Source organism: Gavia stellata, chromosome 8 (genome assembly GCF_030936135.1).
Source record: "Gavia stellata isolate bGavSte3 chromosome 8, bGavSte3.hap2, whole genome shotgun sequence".
In the NCBI taxonomy this organism is placed as follows: domain Eukaryota; kingdom Metazoa; phylum Chordata; class Aves; order Gaviiformes; family Gaviidae; genus Gavia; species Gavia stellata.
Genome location: NC_082601.1, coordinates 31239362 through 31256552, shown reverse-complemented (window position 1 = coordinate 31256552; position 17191 = coordinate 31239362). Strand labels below are relative to the sequence as shown.

Sequence of the window (17191 nt, the reverse complement as noted above, 5' to 3'; positions counted from 1 at the left end):
CTTGCTGATAATCCAGTGTTATTCCCATACAGCCATTAACTCCATCGGTTTTCTTCAAATCATAACCAGCTTCTAAGGGTGGCAAGATGTTCTTTACTGCCAGCCACCAAGTAGGAGACTTTCCCCAAAATTCAGTAACCAAAACCAACTTTCTTTAAAGGAAACATTTCAGTGGTATAGAAGATAAGTATGTCATCTCCCATCTAATGTATGATGACAGCATGCAATCATCTTTTACCTAAAGTTGGATAACACAGATACTGTATTCTTGAGAATTTCTCTCAGCTGCCTTCTAAAAAAAAATTTCTGACCCTTGAAAAAGGGTCTGCCTTCCCATATACTGCATAGCAATGAGTCTCTGTAAAAAAAAAAAAGACTAATTTATTCATAACTTAAATATCTGAATCTTCATCATGGAAGCAACACATGGCCTCTAATACAGAATAACTGCTGCCCTGGTTTTTTAAAATAAAAAAAAAAAAAAAAAAAAAACCCTAACCTATAAAATGGTGTCTCTCTTCTCTACCCAAAGAATGGATCTAATTTTTAAATGCATAAAAATTCAACATATTTGGCAAATTTAGCATAGCCACAACTCAAGTGAAGATGATGGAAGCATACAAACCCATTCCCATCAGAAATCACGGGAAAGAAAATAGGCTATAATCTTAACTGTATGTGTGTTACTACAGAATACGTGTTGTTGGAAGCTAGTCTGATCCTTCCGTGCTACATAACTGAATTGCATGTAATGCTTTTCTTTCATGGCAGTATTATGCTGAAGCAAACAAGCTAAATCAAAAAACATTTAAAGAGGTTCCTCTGTTTGGGGGTAGCAGGAGAGAGAATTTATCTCATTTAAGACAAAAATGCTGGTAAAAACAGGCATATGGGAATATCAGATATACTTCAGATTTTTCAGAACAAAAAGCAGGGATCTTTGCCAACCAGATGCTTATAAGACTATTCAAGTAGAAGGTTATATAAAGGGCATGTATAAGAGTTTGAGAAATCACAGTAGTGAATTCTCCAGAAAGTGGGATGTTATTATCAGGGGAAAAAAAAAGAAAGGAAGGAAAAAAGAAAAAAAAACACCAAAACAAAGAAAAACCCAAAGAAACCACTAAAACCCAGAACACTGTGCAAGCACTTCATATAAACCATCCTCAGAAGCAAGACATTAATATTTGTAAGTAGAGGAAACTGGTGGTATTCCTCAGAGGATTTTTAAGCTGACCATACTGAAAAATGTCTGAAAGATACATAAATCCAAAAAATGCAAATCAGTCTGAGTAGCTTCAACTAGTTTTCCCCAAAATTGCTTTTTTTTCTTTCCAAATAACAGAAAGTTACATAACTAGAACAAAAGCACATGCAGTAGTAAGATAATCAATGTGTTTTATCTGTATGCAAGCACAGCTTCAAATTTCCAATTAAGTTGCAGGACTGACCAAGAGTTACATATTTTAAGTTATTAAACACAACAGGTAAATTCATTCTTTCTTTGCTGGATGAATATTTATAAGTCTAGATGCACCCTGCAAGACTATTTTAAAGGCAAGTGTCTCACCTGGAACCCATCCTACAAAGTGATTGGTAAGAAGAGGCAGGCATATAGACAATAGCAGAATTGTAGCACAGCATAAGAAAGCTCAGCACCTCAAACCTGAAGAGACAAGAGCAAAACCTTGTATGGTTTAAATTCTTAACATTCCATCAGAATTTAACACAAGAATTCTACAACTCGGTCTCAAAAAATACCCCACAGAAAAAAGCGTCAGAAGTAAACATACAAATCCTGAAATCCTCTTTCATTATAATTCACTAACTTGAAACAGGCTATTAAAGGTTCAGTATTAAACTCTGAAAATTATTATTACTGAAAACCATTAGCATATGCAGGAACTATGGAGGAAATGGCATATGGCATAATATTTGGACAAAGTTATAGAACTGGACAATTCTGCAATGCATTCAAAATTATTTTATCAGTTTTCCCAGAGCTGGCTTTAGACACAGGTAAAGCTGGCAGTCACTATACCAGCAGGGCCATTTCTCTCATCCCTAGTTCTGTCTATCCACTCAGCTCCATTCATCTTTTCCTGTGGAAAAAGCAGTCACAGCCTCACAGCCAAAGCTGAATTTTGTTACACTTCCAGGAAAATTTGAGCTGACAGACATAAACCCAGAGATATTCCTGATAGACACAGAAATGACAGAGAAGTTACTCTCTTTTAAATTGACTAGTAGAACATAAAAAGTTGGAACAAACAACAAAAATACTATACCTCAAGATTACCAAGACTGTTCTCTAGATTTATTTCCAAGCACTTAATGATGAGAAAGGACTGAACACATGATATATTTGGTCTTAATGTTTAAGGACTTGTCTGCCTAGAGAAGCACCACCTCTAATGTTAGAATACATCCACCTACCGGTTCTGCGCTGTGAAGGTTTCTCTTTGAGGATGAAGATCACTGTAAACAACCCTGATGAGATCATGCTGACATAGAGCTCCTTCAGTTAAAGCCATGGATCCAATAGTAGAGGGCTAGAAGTAGGTGGTGGGAGGAGGAAGGAAAGGGGGGAGAAATCAAGCCCTAAGTAAAAGGTCTCCAAAAGCATTAAAACTCTTATCCACCCAAGCCAAAAGACATGCTTGTCTTGTGATCTGTATAAATGGAGATTATTCCAGAATACAGTAAATCTAAAAGAATTACCTAATTTCATTATTATAAAGTTTCCACACTTACACGCAGTAGAGCAGGTGTGAGCAATTTCCAACTTTGATTCTTACATATCCATTTACAGTAAGTTTATCCTAATTCCATAGACCTTTTGTACAGTAACAGCAGAGAAAGAAAAACATGATTCCAAGTTCAAACTGTATTAAAGAGGAGTTAGAAGAAGGAAGACTACTTTTATACTAACACGTAAGAGCCAAAAAACCACAGTTGCAACTACAACACAACTAATCTCTGTTCAAAATGAGCACTGTCAGCAAAGATTTTTCAACATTTACATCCCTTTCTATCTACTAATGCTATTGAATTCGATTACGCTAATTGCAAACTACTGACATTGAAAACTTACTGCAACAAGATGCATCTAAAATGGCCTGTTGCATCAAATGGATCCAGTTTTCATTCCTCTAATAGATCCAATTCTAATTTACCACAGCAGCTCTCTTACCTCATGATATATTGAGGGTTTAGACAACGAAGGGATGGTGAAAGATAAAACTTTGTTGTTTCCATCTTTGTCAGCAATTTCCTGCATTAAAAACCAAAACCAAAACTGAAGTAAAGAGATAGAACTTGAGAATAATTTTCAAATCTTAGAAGGCATTTAACAAATAAGAAGTTCGATGTCCTGATCTGATAAAACTATTAACACCCTAAGGTCTCTGTGGGTTTGCAGAATATCATCAAATTTACATACATATTTAAAAACTGGGAAAGACCTCTATCACAGACTGTTTTGCAGAATCAGTCTGCAACACTTAAAAAACACAGCATTGGCTCCTTGATCACTGTGACTTCATCAAGAATAAAAAAGAACAAAAAGCTTTTCTAGCCCACCTTTACATTATAACATTTATTAATAATAGAATTGCATAGTGGAGCAAGGCTAAACTTTAAGCCCAAAAGATGTAGACATATGAGGGCTGATGAGTCACTTGCTGACAATGGGCAGTACTCCATAATAAATGCACCACAGATAACAAGTGAAATCAAGGAGACGGGCAAAGTTTCTTCAGGCATGCTATCAGCAAGAAATACACAGAATGTTTTCTCAAAAGGCTTTCAAACTGGTCCGATTTTATAGTTGCTAGGCTACTAAATAAGCAAATCCAGCAGTTTTTAAAGCAAATATACTAAGAGCTATTACACAAGACTATACCAAAAAGGAGTCAAAAAGGAGTCTAAAATCCTGTGTTTTCACTTTGTACAGCAAATTTCCAGACAACGAGCTCTGGTCATTCCAGTTTATGTGAAAACTTAGTCCAAGGGAGCACAATACTTGTAGTAGGCTTTAAGGATCACAGTGGGAGGACAGTTGATAGAATTTAGCAGAACGCGAAAGATTTATCCTTGTCTTTCACTTCCTAAGAAACTCCTTCAGTCTCAGTATATGTGCAGAAAAATATCAACAACTTAACCAAAGGAAAAAAAAAAGTGGGAGCCACTGTCCATTTTGAGGCCTCTTTCTTCCTGAACCTGGACAGAATGAAGAAATCATTGTCCTTAAAAAATATGAATTACCAACATGACTTTCGAAGGAACTGCAAAAGGACCTTTATGAGAGAACAGTTGACAAAGATAAACATGCTACTGCAACCCAGAGAACAGTACCAAAAATTAGCAAGCAGTTTCCAATGTTTTTTCTATCAGAATAAATCTAAAATAACTGTATCTTCCAGTTGTTAGAACTGATCTACAGACACATAACAAGAATTTTTTATTTTTTAAGAATCCCAATTTGACTGTTCTGTGTCTCATCATTGTCGAAACATAATATACACTTTAAAGGAGGGGTTTACTATGATAGTAGAGAAAAGGGCAATGTTTCAGTATAATATGTTTTAAAGTCCTATAACACAGAAATTCCCATTAGAGACTGCCTATCGTGGCAGTATTGCTAAATTTATCAAACTGCCTCATAACATTACAAGAGTAAACATTTCGAGGCTAAGGTAAGGATATTAAAACTAAACTTAATCATCTACAGTTACTTTTACTTATGCTTAAAATCACAATTCCACTCAAGACAACTGTCTGCCTCAAAAGTACACATGCATGTATCTAAGTGCTAGCATGCAGAGTGGTTTCAACTTCAAATTACCCTTAAAAAGACATTTTCAGAGTAAGTGGGGGGGTGGGGGGAAGTGACTCATGAAGATTGACCAAGCATATTGGCCTGACAGTCATCTCCATAGAAAGTTGTATTTTTCAACATTAAGGAGGGCTTCTTAATTTTCTTACAAATACAAGTATATAACAGTTCAAGAAAGCCCCTGACATGATCCTTTTTAGTTAAAATGTTTGTCCCAAAAAGATTACTATAAAAAAATATTTTGGCAAACACTTTCTTACTAAACCTTTATTACATTATGCTTTGCTCCAGATTAAATACGCTTTCATGTAAGTATATTATAATTTTAAATACGTTGTTCCAATAATTTACTTTATTCCTAGTGGTCAGTGATGCAAAACCTCAGATCAAAGCTTTCCTCAGTCATTCCCACTCATCTCACTTACCAAGTTGTAAATGCCAAGCAGCAATGCTTCAATGCAACCATTACTCTGCCTATCCCTGCTGGCAGTAAGACGCAGATATACCCAGATCAACTCTGGCAAAAATTGCAGTGTGAATCTCTTGAGCCGAACTTCAGAACTACGATAAAGTTCAAACAGCTGGTGGCAAACAGGCTCCAGGAGCTGTGGAAAGGCAAAAAGGCTAATGAATTACAGTTAGGCTTCTCTAATAAGGGAGAATGAAATAGCAAATATAGGAGCTATATCATATAGCCAACTGCAGCCAGTAAAAATTACATTCCTTGGTGGCAAGTAAGTGACTGAACCAAAATGGTATCTACATTCCTTTTAAGGAGATCTATAAGGACAGACCTGAGGGGCACTGGTATACAGTATTAGGAAATGTGGCCTTACTACAGCCATCACCATCTTGTGTTTTGAGAACATTATTCTCGAGGGCTGTCAGTATAAGGTTTATTTTGCATACAGGTACTAACTCAAGGCATGTGACAGACACGTGGCTTGAACTATGTGCACCACAAAACTTTAATTGCGCAGTTGTAAGCTTTATAAAAGTACAAAGGTTAAAGATTAGCTGCTAATTACAGCTGCTAATGACAAGTCTATTGACAGAAATATGAATTAATTTCTTACCTACAGCTTTTTAGTCTCAAACCCAACAAGTGTACATTTGTTCATTACAATGCAAACTGATTTTTCCATCTTGAGCTGCCCTTTGCATTTCATACAAGAATCACAAAAGGCCTTTATCAAGTCAGTGTGATATAAGCATGAGAAAAACCCTGCCATTTTAAGAGTCTACAATGCCAAACCAATAGTTAAGTTGCATCCACAGAACTGTTAATGAGCAGGAGAAAAAAAAAAAAAAAAGAGAAAAAGAACCATGTCAAATTGTCTCCCCCTTTCCCATGACTAATCAAATTTTTAATAACAAAGTCAAAAACTACCAAAAAAAATAATTCAGAGAGGAATTTTTATAAGGTCTGTGACCAGTATATAGTACTACATTCTAAGAAATGGGATGATTCGACCTAAGGAAAACACTCATAGGATTCAACGCCCAGAAAGACAGAGGCATTCACGTAATGTCAAGCATCTATATTCATAAGAATTACAGAGTCAGAAAACAGTACATGCTTTCTAAACATACATGCTTTATACAGCTCTCATATACATACATGATAATATTAAACATTAAATTATACATAACCTTTTTTAGAGCAATAAAACCCTAACATTTGACCAACACAATAGCAGCTGTACTGGTGAGACAAAAATGCATGAATAGGAAATACCCAGTGCAGAGCAGAATATCAGAGAAGGCATGTATGACTCCTCTTCTAGTACACACTCTCACTCCCAGGTATATACACCTTAGGACTTTCAGAGCATTAGCAGTATGTTTCATAGACTTTGATGCATTCTTCTTTTATTAATTTGTGTATTTATCACAATCTTAGTACCCAGAATTTCTTGTAGAATTCACTGTCACTCTTTTGCTATGCTGTACGAAGATATACTTCTGTGGTTTGTTGTGAACCATCCATCCTCTTAAAAAACTTTGAAGAAGTCCCTTGCTATCAGCAGAGGGACAGACATTTCTACAAGTGATAAGTTTGAATGTTTTATAAATGTGCAATGCCATCAATCTGTACAACTTCACATCCACATATTTAGGACTTAGCTATTTTACTATAGTGTATCACAAACACTAAACATAGATTTGACAGAATTTTCTATCAAGATAGCTGCCTTAAGAGAGCATCACCCAAGAAAGGGTGAACACATTAGTGTCATTTCTAACACACAGTATTCTGGTCAATGAAGCATACCATTTTTAAACCACTGTTTACATAAGCCATAAAATTGTACCTATGTAAAATAAAACTTTTCTATCAGACAAATCTCTTCTTACACAAGGCTCTGGTATAAGTACTTTGTGTAACAAGGCTTCTGATGGACAGCCTAGTTACTCTAAGCTAAAGCCTGTTTTTACAACAGAAGCAAAGAGACACTCCACAAGAGAGGGAGGGACGAAAGCTGATACTGACAACATTGATACAGAATGAGAGAAGTCCAGTAATTTTGAGCACACAGGTTTTTACAAGCCATATACATAAAATACCTCAACACTTGATTTTTGTTTTGGGATCTAAATGAAATTAGAAGCCCGTAAAGCTTTTACTGCAATCATTTTAATAAAACAATGCCAGGGCTTTCTCTATCAAGTTGAGCATATATTATTTCATCTAGTATATTTATTCCAGTATTTCATACATATATAGCACTTTATGTTCAAAAGATTCATAAATATATCCTTTCTTAATTAATATTTACTTAGTAGAAACTCCTATCTAAAAGTTACACTAATTACTAAAGCCATCTGTTACGGTAAATGTTCAAATCCCCAGAGAGAACGAGATCCTTGTTTTATGAAAGGCCTAGCACATTTCAGATGTTCAAATAAAAAAAGTGGTTAATAAATAATTCAGACATCACTGAATAAATTTGTACGTTTTCTTTACAAGAAAGTATGAGTTAGAAGCTAGCGTAAAGAAAAAGAAGAAATCTGTAGAAACAATAAATACAAGCATATCTGCAAGGAGATAACAGGTGCAAGAAAAGCTGAACAAGTATTATCAGAAAACAGATATATACAGCAGGATTGCCATAAATAGCACTTCTGTTATATTAGAGATGACGACAGCCCAAAGCTGTTTCCTATTTGAAATTAGCCAGTCTAATTCAAGTCCTATTAAAAACTGTGGAAAAGAATCATTTACTTTAGCTAAAGTCAGATGAAACACAACCAGAGCAGTTATTGAGTTTATTCTACTTTCTTTCAAATGAAAATTTTAAAAATTATTCTTTTAAGTGAAACCATACCCCCTAGAAAGATACAAGTAGTACCCAGTCACTGGTGCTGCAAGCATGTAAATACTCCTGATTTCTACTAGTTGTCATATTAATTGTGCAGAAGGTTTAACAACTGCAAATTACTTGGGTGAAAACCTGAAAGTTGTTCGTAGCAACTACTATAGCACTTCTGCTGCGTTCAGAGCTTCACGTCCACAAGAAAAAGTTGCCATCACAAAGATGCTACAAAATATGAACACCCAAGCTTTTACTATCAAAGTACAGTATGATTGTCTCTCACCTGGAAACACAAAACTTGACACTGTAAGAAAGAACAAATGTTTTCCTTGCATCCTAGTTATCTGGCTTTTCAGAGAACCAGCCTCTTCCAGTTAACTCTCTGAATAGAAATATTGAGAAGACACTGGATAAACAGAGGAAATGGAGCTTTTGTCACCAGTAGTGGCAGTATACATGAACTGGCACACACTTTTTTAATTCCAAAGATCTTCCAAAGTCCAAAGTCAAAGGAAACTGAGTAGCACAGCAGCCAGCCAAAAGATCCAAAGTAAAAAGTATCTTATAACCGTATCTCTTTTCTGTCAAACTAAAAATTTATATTAAAAGAGCTTTCCTATTAGCATGAACAGCAATTAGCATAACAAACAATTACAAATTAAATTTTTACTGGCTTCAATATAGGAAGTGACAATGATATAATTTGCAGACTTCATTCTTACACATCACAGAGATGCAGACTAGTCATGTTTTAAGGAAGCTGAGGAATAGCTTTAGTTTGGCTTATTTTACAAGCTTGCGAAATCTTAAGGGCCATATCTTGACGTTAAATATAATGTATTATAAAATGCATGACAAAGATTCAAAGTGCTTGCCTTTCGAAGAATTCAATTGTGGTAGAAAACAATGTGCTGCTTTTAGGCTTAACTATAACATAATGGGTGAAATCAGTTATTATTTGACGAGTACTGGATCTGGGAATTGCGTCGCATTGCAAAGGTGATCTCGTTTTGTTTCAAGGCTGAGCTTTCCAAGTTAAACCTAAACAGCCCCACATGAATATTCAATGTTTAGATTTCATTACAGCATTAGCTTAAAATCCACAGAGCATTTATGTCTACAACTATAAACCAACTCCAAAAATTATAAAACTATCCAAAAAAACCCAGTACTTCAAAAGCACTTTACTTTAGAATTCAAATAGTATGCAAAAATCACTATATTACTCAGTTAAATAAGCTGTTTATGAGCACGATCACTCTCTACTCTTTATGTAACTTTCTGTTCTAGTCATTATCTTCTCCGTATTAAAAAAAGTAAGGGAATTTCCTAAAAGGTAAACAGTAACAGTTGTGTTTAATTTGACAGTACGCTTGCCTTCATTTGATAGCTCTCAAATTGGTAGATGGCTGGCAAAAAACACCTTGGTTGTTTGTTTTGGTTCCTAAACATGCTGATTCCATATTAAATTAATAATCCTAGTCTTATCAAAATAGAATTATGTGATTCTAGAAAAATGTATATTTGCCCTAACAATTTGCCCCTTTCAGGAAGTTTTAAAAATAGGTCAACTCTATGATTAAGTTGTACTAAAAATATTACTTGTCCATCAAGTTTAAGAATCCAGCAAGTACATTTTTATAATAGTCTACCACATAAGCTTTATCTTCATAAGCAATCAGTTATCCTTCTACCAAATAATGCCCTATAAAACATATTTTAAAAACCACCTCACTTAGAGCTAAAAATTACCACAGAATTATGCGAACTAATGAATTTACTATGGTTATACTCCTCAGGCACAAATAAGTTTGCAAGAAATGCAACCAGAAAATACATACTGCCTTAACAAGCTGAACCTGAAGTTAATCATCTTTGAGTTTGATTGCTTATCTTATACCTGATATCAGAATCAGGCCCAAACAGCAACAGCAGTTCCAGAGAGTAATATTTGACAAACATCAGTGTGCAACAACATAAGATTACTGTCACACCCTTAAGAAGATACTCCTTTTGCAAATCTGGTTCTTTGCATCATTAAAAAAAAAAATATATCAAATTCTTTTTCTCGAAGCAAAGGAAAGCTTTTACATTTTCAGAAGTATACACACACATAAATACATATATACTAAAAGACAACAGCAGCAATGGTGGCTTGAGGTTGGAGAGAGAGTAACAGTAGCTTCAGTACAAAGAAAAAGGTCACAATGCAAGTTATTTGTAACACTGAAATTAAGTCGACAGCTATGAAGCATTTTTTTTATTGCATGAGCATTACACAATCTCCTTAAGCTCAATCAAGCATTCAGCTTCCAAAAGCAGCTGAGCTGTACTTAGGAAAATAAAGAACTTCCTTGCTGTGTATGCTTGCCATTTAATTTTTAAATATACAAGAGATCACAGATGATAAATCAAATATTTTGAAGCATTTTATCTGAAGTAGTTTACACAGCAGAGAATGGTATGCTTGCACAATTTATTCAGAAGTTATATTTCACACGCTTTCCCAGAAATGCTCATAGCAGAAGCCAATGGAATAGGAAGCTCAGTTTAACGTCATTTGCAAAATGAATTACATACAAGGGTAAGCTAACTTTTCATTCTGTATATTTATATTTTGGGGCCCTGGTTCTGCTCTTGTTTACAGCAGTGTAAACCAAATTACACAAACATGATACTACTATAAGCAAAAGAAGATCTGGTTATTTTAATAGGATTTAATAAACTGATTCCATCTTCCACTGTAATAAGCCACCAGGTGAGAAGCACATTGGTCTTACTAAGCTTCACTGTAGGGCCTACTTTATCTATTATGACTGAAAGGTGGTTTCTGGGGAAAAAGAACAAACTTCATGCCAAACCCATGTTAGACTACATTAGAAAGAAGAATTGTAGAATCTTCCTCTCCATTTTCACTTCTTAATTACACTAGCTTTAGTTGTAGACGTGGTAGATCTAATATGAACAAAAATCTTTTTTTGAAGTCTCCTACCTCATTATTTGGGTCTTGAATGACCTTATAAAGAGCTGGTACCAGTGGTTTTTTTCGGTGCAATGTAGCTGCATAGCTAGAAATTTGTGTTTCAGGTAATGCCTAAAGAAAAAAAAAAAAAGTGTTACCCTGACAGATCAATGCTTCCAGGTATTAAAGATCTCCACAAAACGATTCAGTCTCATCCCAACATCAAGAAAAACTCCTGAAGTTCAGTAAATTTTCAGACTTGTAACCTAGTTCATTCAGCATCAGTTCTTCTCCATATGAATAGCATTTAGGGGCACATACCAACTTTCAGGGTTAAATCCAAAAGCAGTTTCAGATTTATCTTTCATAAAAATCATTTGCTCCAGCTTGATATGAGGACTGTCTTTCTTGATATTCTGTATTTAAAAAGCACTTTTCAAAGTCTTTATCAAATCAACTTGAATTATTTAAGAGGCATAGATAATCTAGAATGAGCACGGACAGCCTCAAGTTCCACCAAGCAACCAGGTCTGTGGATTTTGCGTTCTTGGCTCCTCAACAAATTTCCAACAACAGTACGTAATGACTTATTGTGTACCACCAATGATGCGAGGAATTACTAATTCTTAATCTTAAGAACAGATTAATTTCATATCAGTCATGAAGTCCAGTTTTCTTGTTTATGCATTATCTTGTATTTCACTCAGCATAATTATCAGCATGCAAAATAACTTAAAAATACTTCAGATTCTTCATGACAAAACAATTCATTTTATGCATACCATAGGGAAAAAAAACAGCCAAATATTTTTCTTTACTATTTTATGTAACTCCAAACATTTTTAAAAAATTAGTAGGAGAGTTGCTTAATTAGAAATTTGGACAGTGTTTTCCAGCTGGTAGTTAAATTCTATCAGCTTGATCTACACAGCGATATATGCTTTAAAAAAACCCACATTGCTATAGCAGTGTTCTGCTCTACAATAATAAACAATAAAAATAAACTACTATTAGAACAACGCATTGCATATTATGTACTACCTGACTCATTTACATAGACCTTTGCATGCTTTATGCATTATAAGTTGAAAGATCAAGTAATAGATATTTAAAGTGTTAATTATTGCATATAAAAAAACCCCCGAACAACAATGTTCTGTGGCATAAAGCCAATGGTATAGCTATAATTCATCTTCTCAGCTCACCTTGAATTCTGACAGCCATTCTTCCACGACACCTCGTTCTGATCCCAGCATTTTCTTACTACTTTTGCTTCTCTCTTACCTTTAGAAGAGAAAGGAAAAAAGAAATTAAATAAGAGTTCCAACAGCAAAACTTAGTTTTGTAAAATCCTACCCCAATGAAAAGCTGTTAACATATTTCCAATAGAATTATACAATATCAAACAATAGGAAAAGTTGCATTTTGGGCAACTGGTCCCATTTTCTAACAATGATTAAACTATTCTCTTCAGACTTTTAGACTAAAAGGACTAGGACTAAAAGTCCTTCACATTAATGGGGGAGGAGGAGGAAAATGAAGGATTCAGTGCCTCAGGCCAAAATGTACATTATTTAAGACAAACACATCATCCCATTCTTGCTCCCTTACCAAATATAGTACAAAGAAAAGACAAGTGGAGCAAAGTAAAGAGCATCATGGAACAAATCATGTGAGACATTGTAATGACAGTTCTGGATACAGCTCGAAGTAAAGCAGTTTCATAAAAACAGTTATTAGAAATCCAAATAGCAGAACTTCACTCCTTAAAGCTTGTTTTTAAAGAATTTTGAGGCTTCTTATTCAAACTGCAAGATTTAGCTCTTCTAAAAGTATGTTGGCATTTTTAGAAACAAAAGAAAAGAAAACTTGCAAGGACAACTGTTGTTATTATTTTCCATTTTATGTACAACAGTCATATTCTAACATCTTTTGAATTCTCATAAGTTTAATTCTCAAGGCAATAGCAAGAATGTTTAAAACACAATGCATCATTAGACACCTTTGCTTGATGTTTAAATAGGTCTAAGCAACAAGGGTCATTTTGTCTTTCTGCGTGATCTCAGTACAGGTTGACAATACCTGGAAGTCATTTAGGTCGCAGAAAATTTTAATCTGATGAAGTGAAATGAAGCTGTAGCCTAATACTAGAGGCTAAAGCATAAGAATAGTGACCTGAAAAGGCATAAATTGAGGAGACAGTAAAATATAAGAGCTGTTTGAAGTCATACTAGACATAGGAAGACAGTGATTCTTAGTTAAGGTTTCATCAAAAGTTTATTTTTGACAGCACCTGCAGGTTAACAGCTGCTTGAACAGAAACAAGAACAGAAAAATCTGTAAAGGGACACTGTATTTTAAGAGATACTTTGGTCAGTCCTTTTTTTTTTTTTAAAGTTGATATTGCTATGTAACAATTATATGCAACAAAGCTGTCACACACTCTCATATATCTTTACCACATTTTTCCTAAAAACTACAAATACCCACCAGCTTCAAAGCCTTTTTTTTTTTTTTTAAATTAGTATTTTTGCAACTTCTTCTGAAGTTCTTTCAGCCTGGGATGGGGGGGGACCACTTCCACAACCAGACGGTAACAAGATGAAGACTGCTACAATCATATTTAATCCCATAAACACTTATGCTCATCAACTTCATACAAGTAGTGTCAAGAATATATTAAGTGCTACTATTTGCAAAACTTATTGTAAAATTTATAAGAAAAAGGCAGGTAATCATGAAGTGAATTATTTACTTTTTATAATTTTCTTTCAGATGTGTTTTGAAAATTATTTAGTCTCAACCAAAAGTTATGGGTTTGACATACAATTTACATCATGGAAGTCTTATGATAAATGGCCTTTAAACAGCCAGACTAGATGACTGGAATCACCTATTCTGGTCTCAGAACATACATGTTTTGATCTCTGAAAGAAGATTTGTATTTAAGAACAGATCAGTATTTGTTAAATGGAAAATGAAGTGAAATAAGACATAAAAATCGTGTTGGGAAGCTATAAGTTCAATGTTAGCAACTTTGTATGAACAGGACTACATACAGCATTTAGCATGGCCCTTTGCATCAAGTCATTGAGAGAATACAAGCTCCTCTGGATAAGGAACTGCCTCAGATTTCTAAAGCATGTTTAAATATCCTATTCAGAAATAACATTAGAGTAATTTAAATTCAAGTAACACTTGGGTGACTGACTTCAGCAGAGGCGCTGACAAATAATTCTATAAAATAACACAACAAACTAAATAGATCTCTGCAAACAAAGATTTCCAAAGACATCCTTTTCAATAGATAGGGCACCAGATATCAGTCCTCAGAATGAGACATGGATATAAGTTCATTTAAAACACCACAGGACACGCTACAGAAGTTGAGATTTAATTGCCTTTGCCTGGAAAAAACCCCATTTTCTACAGGAAATGCAACATTCAACTTTACCTCTTTAAAGAAGTCAATTTTCTAAAGGAGGAAGAGGAAGAGGAATGCAGCAGTTTTTCAACCTGGGATGCATTTGTCAAGCCTTCAAGTACTGCCCCGTTTTCTGAAAGGTGAAAAGAAACTCTGATGATCACAAAACAAGGAGAAATACAGTAAAGTAAACAGTAATGTATATATTTTTTGACCTTACAAATTAAAGTTTATCAATCCACTAACGCCTATCTGGGTCCTTCTGTAACAATGCAATTTGCCATTAAAAGAAAAAAAAAAAAAAGGCTCAGCATTTTAGCAGGAGGAAGAAGGGAGGGATTGCCTTCATCCAAAAAGGCTTTGTCACCTATGTGGAAAACCCTTACGTATTAGTGGTGGACAGTACTACAAGCACACTAAAAAGGAAAACTGAAGCACTATTTCTTACAAAGAACAGTGCAAGAAAGATGCAAGAGGAAAGAAAAGAGTAATACTTTTATAAAATGTAAGCTGAATCAATACCCTGACTTTGAGGAACATATACTTTTAAATGGAATATATTAAAAACTATTCCTTAGTATCATTGTTCTTAGTATATATTCCTTACAGAGCCAAAATTTCAATGTCATTGCAAAAATCATGCATTACACTAAAGTTCACCTTTCACGGCAGGATCCCTTCATGCTGAGCATGAGGTAAACAACGCGCAAATGAGCCCACTCAAAGTAAACTGGAGGATTTCAGTATCTAGAGACCTCTAATAGGAAATTGAAGTATATGAACAATGGGGGTATTCCATTCCATACTGCTTATTCAATTAATTACTTTTCCAAATTACTGAATTATTAAAAGGTCTTTTTTTTCCCCTCCTGCGTGCTAATTAGAGATAGGCTGAAAGGAGGTACCACCCTCTCCAGGCTACACTGCAAGTGAAAGCTTTTATCACAAGATGGTATACACAAACCAATGTCCTCTATGAATTTTCTAAAATCAACTGGTTTTTTTTTTTTTAAATGCAATTCCTTGCAGAAATCTTAATTAATACACTTCTGAATGAATGAAATTCAAATGTTCTTCTTCTTTCCCTGACAATATTTATGAGGGGTTTGGAAAAAAAAAATTCTACCCTATAGGCACACTATGGCTGACTACATACAGATTTTCAAACATGTACAGGAGACTTGAAAGACAAATATATGTATGCATTTAACTTATTATCAGTTGCTTCTTTTAATTATCAGGCACGCATCTTCAAGACAGCGTATCAGGTCTGCAAGAGTTGATTGAGGACTTCTAGAAGTTTCCCGTTTTACATCATCCTAGAAACAACCTTTACATCCAGACATATCTGATATACACTACTCTCTAGAAATGCCATGGGGTCCCAAATAGCTCTAAATTATTACGCTTGCTACCTAGAGGTTCAATTGTACCTAACCAGCTATCTCTAGCGTCAAAACCAAAGACACAGATCCTGGAAGTTCACGAGGCGGGCCTTTCCAGAGCTGCATTAAAGTTAGACATAATTTTTTTCTGGATAGGAACTTGAGTTATTTTAGCCCCAAAGCAAGAACCACAGTTATATACCAGCAAATATACCAGCAAGGGAACTTCTATTTATGTACAGTTTTCCCCACAAAAGGACTAAGCACAAGCAGATGTGCACAGACCTGGTGGGAGAATCAGGCTGTAACAATTCAAAATTTTTCATTCACTTTTCAGTTTGCTTACAAACAAAATCTGCAGGTTTTCTAGAATTAAATTTAAGTAGAAGATAATTAAAAAATAGCGTCGCAAATGGGATGTGGGGGTTCAAACTGTTTTACACATAGAAAACAATAAATAACTGTTCTTAAATCAGAGGCAAACATCAGCTCTAACTCATGGCCAAAAATTCCCCTCTCCCCAAATGATTACTTCAGCTTTGAAGTTAAAATCTCTTAAAATCTGGAGGCAAGTAGCTGCTCTCCTCCAGCACTGCATCAACTCCAAGAGACTACATTGACTCTGTATGAAGTTGACTATTTCCTTGGAGAAACCTTGCAAGGGGGAATTAAGATTATGCTTAAAAACAAAAAAACCCAAAACAAAACAAAAACAACAACAACAACAAAAAAAAACAAAAACCAAAAAACAAACCCATGCCAAAACACAAATCCCCCTTCTCTTTACACTCCAGTGAACAGTAATACGTATGAAACTACAGCACAGCTCCAACAGAAAAGCAAAACTTGTATTTGATAAAGCTACACTGAGCACCAAATACTACTGTATATTTTAAGTACCCACAAGTGTTCTTTGTCCTATAGCACTACAATTCAGAGCAAGGAGAACACTAAGCAAGCTAACTGTTGCACAAGTAAGGAAACGGTACAAGGCTATCAAGAAACACATCAGGCCAGTAAAAATGTAGTAGTGTGGAGTTAAGAGAAGACTACTACAAAATAAGTGAGATCAATTAATTGAAGAATTAGCAATTCTCCCGAGTCAAGATTTAGCCTGGCATATCTAAAGGAATTACAAAACCACCAAGAGCCACAAGAATGATTCAAATGCCTTACTGCGAACGCTATAGCAATTCCAATGTTCCTACTACAGTAAGTCAAAAATGTCAAGTATCATAATGGCTTAACACCTAACCTACCTAAGAA

General features: G+C 34.9%; 1 protein-coding gene across 1 annotated transcript in view; it reads right to left on the bottom strand.

The window, feature by feature from the left end:
• Window positions 1-14631, bottom strand: part of HYCC2 (hyccin PI4KA lipid kinase complex subunit 2) — a 28341-nt gene extending 13710 nt beyond the window's left edge. Inside the window, exons 1-7 of the mRNA XM_059820041.1 lie at window positions 14571-14631; window positions 12322-12400; window positions 11147-11248; window positions 5263-5442; window positions 3194-3274; window positions 2437-2552; window positions 1571-1666 (exon numbers count right to left, since the gene is read on the bottom strand). Coding sequence (XP_059676024.1) covers window positions 1571-1666; window positions 2437-2552; window positions 3194-3274; window positions 5263-5442; window positions 11147-11248; window positions 12322-12372 — 626 coding nt within the window. The 5' untranslated portion in view covers window positions 12373-12400; window positions 14571-14631. The remainder of the gene's footprint in view (window positions 1-1570; window positions 1667-2436; window positions 2553-3193; window positions 3275-5262; window positions 5443-11146; window positions 11249-12321; window positions 12401-14570) is intronic.
• Window positions 14632-17191: the final 2560 nt, after the last annotated feature.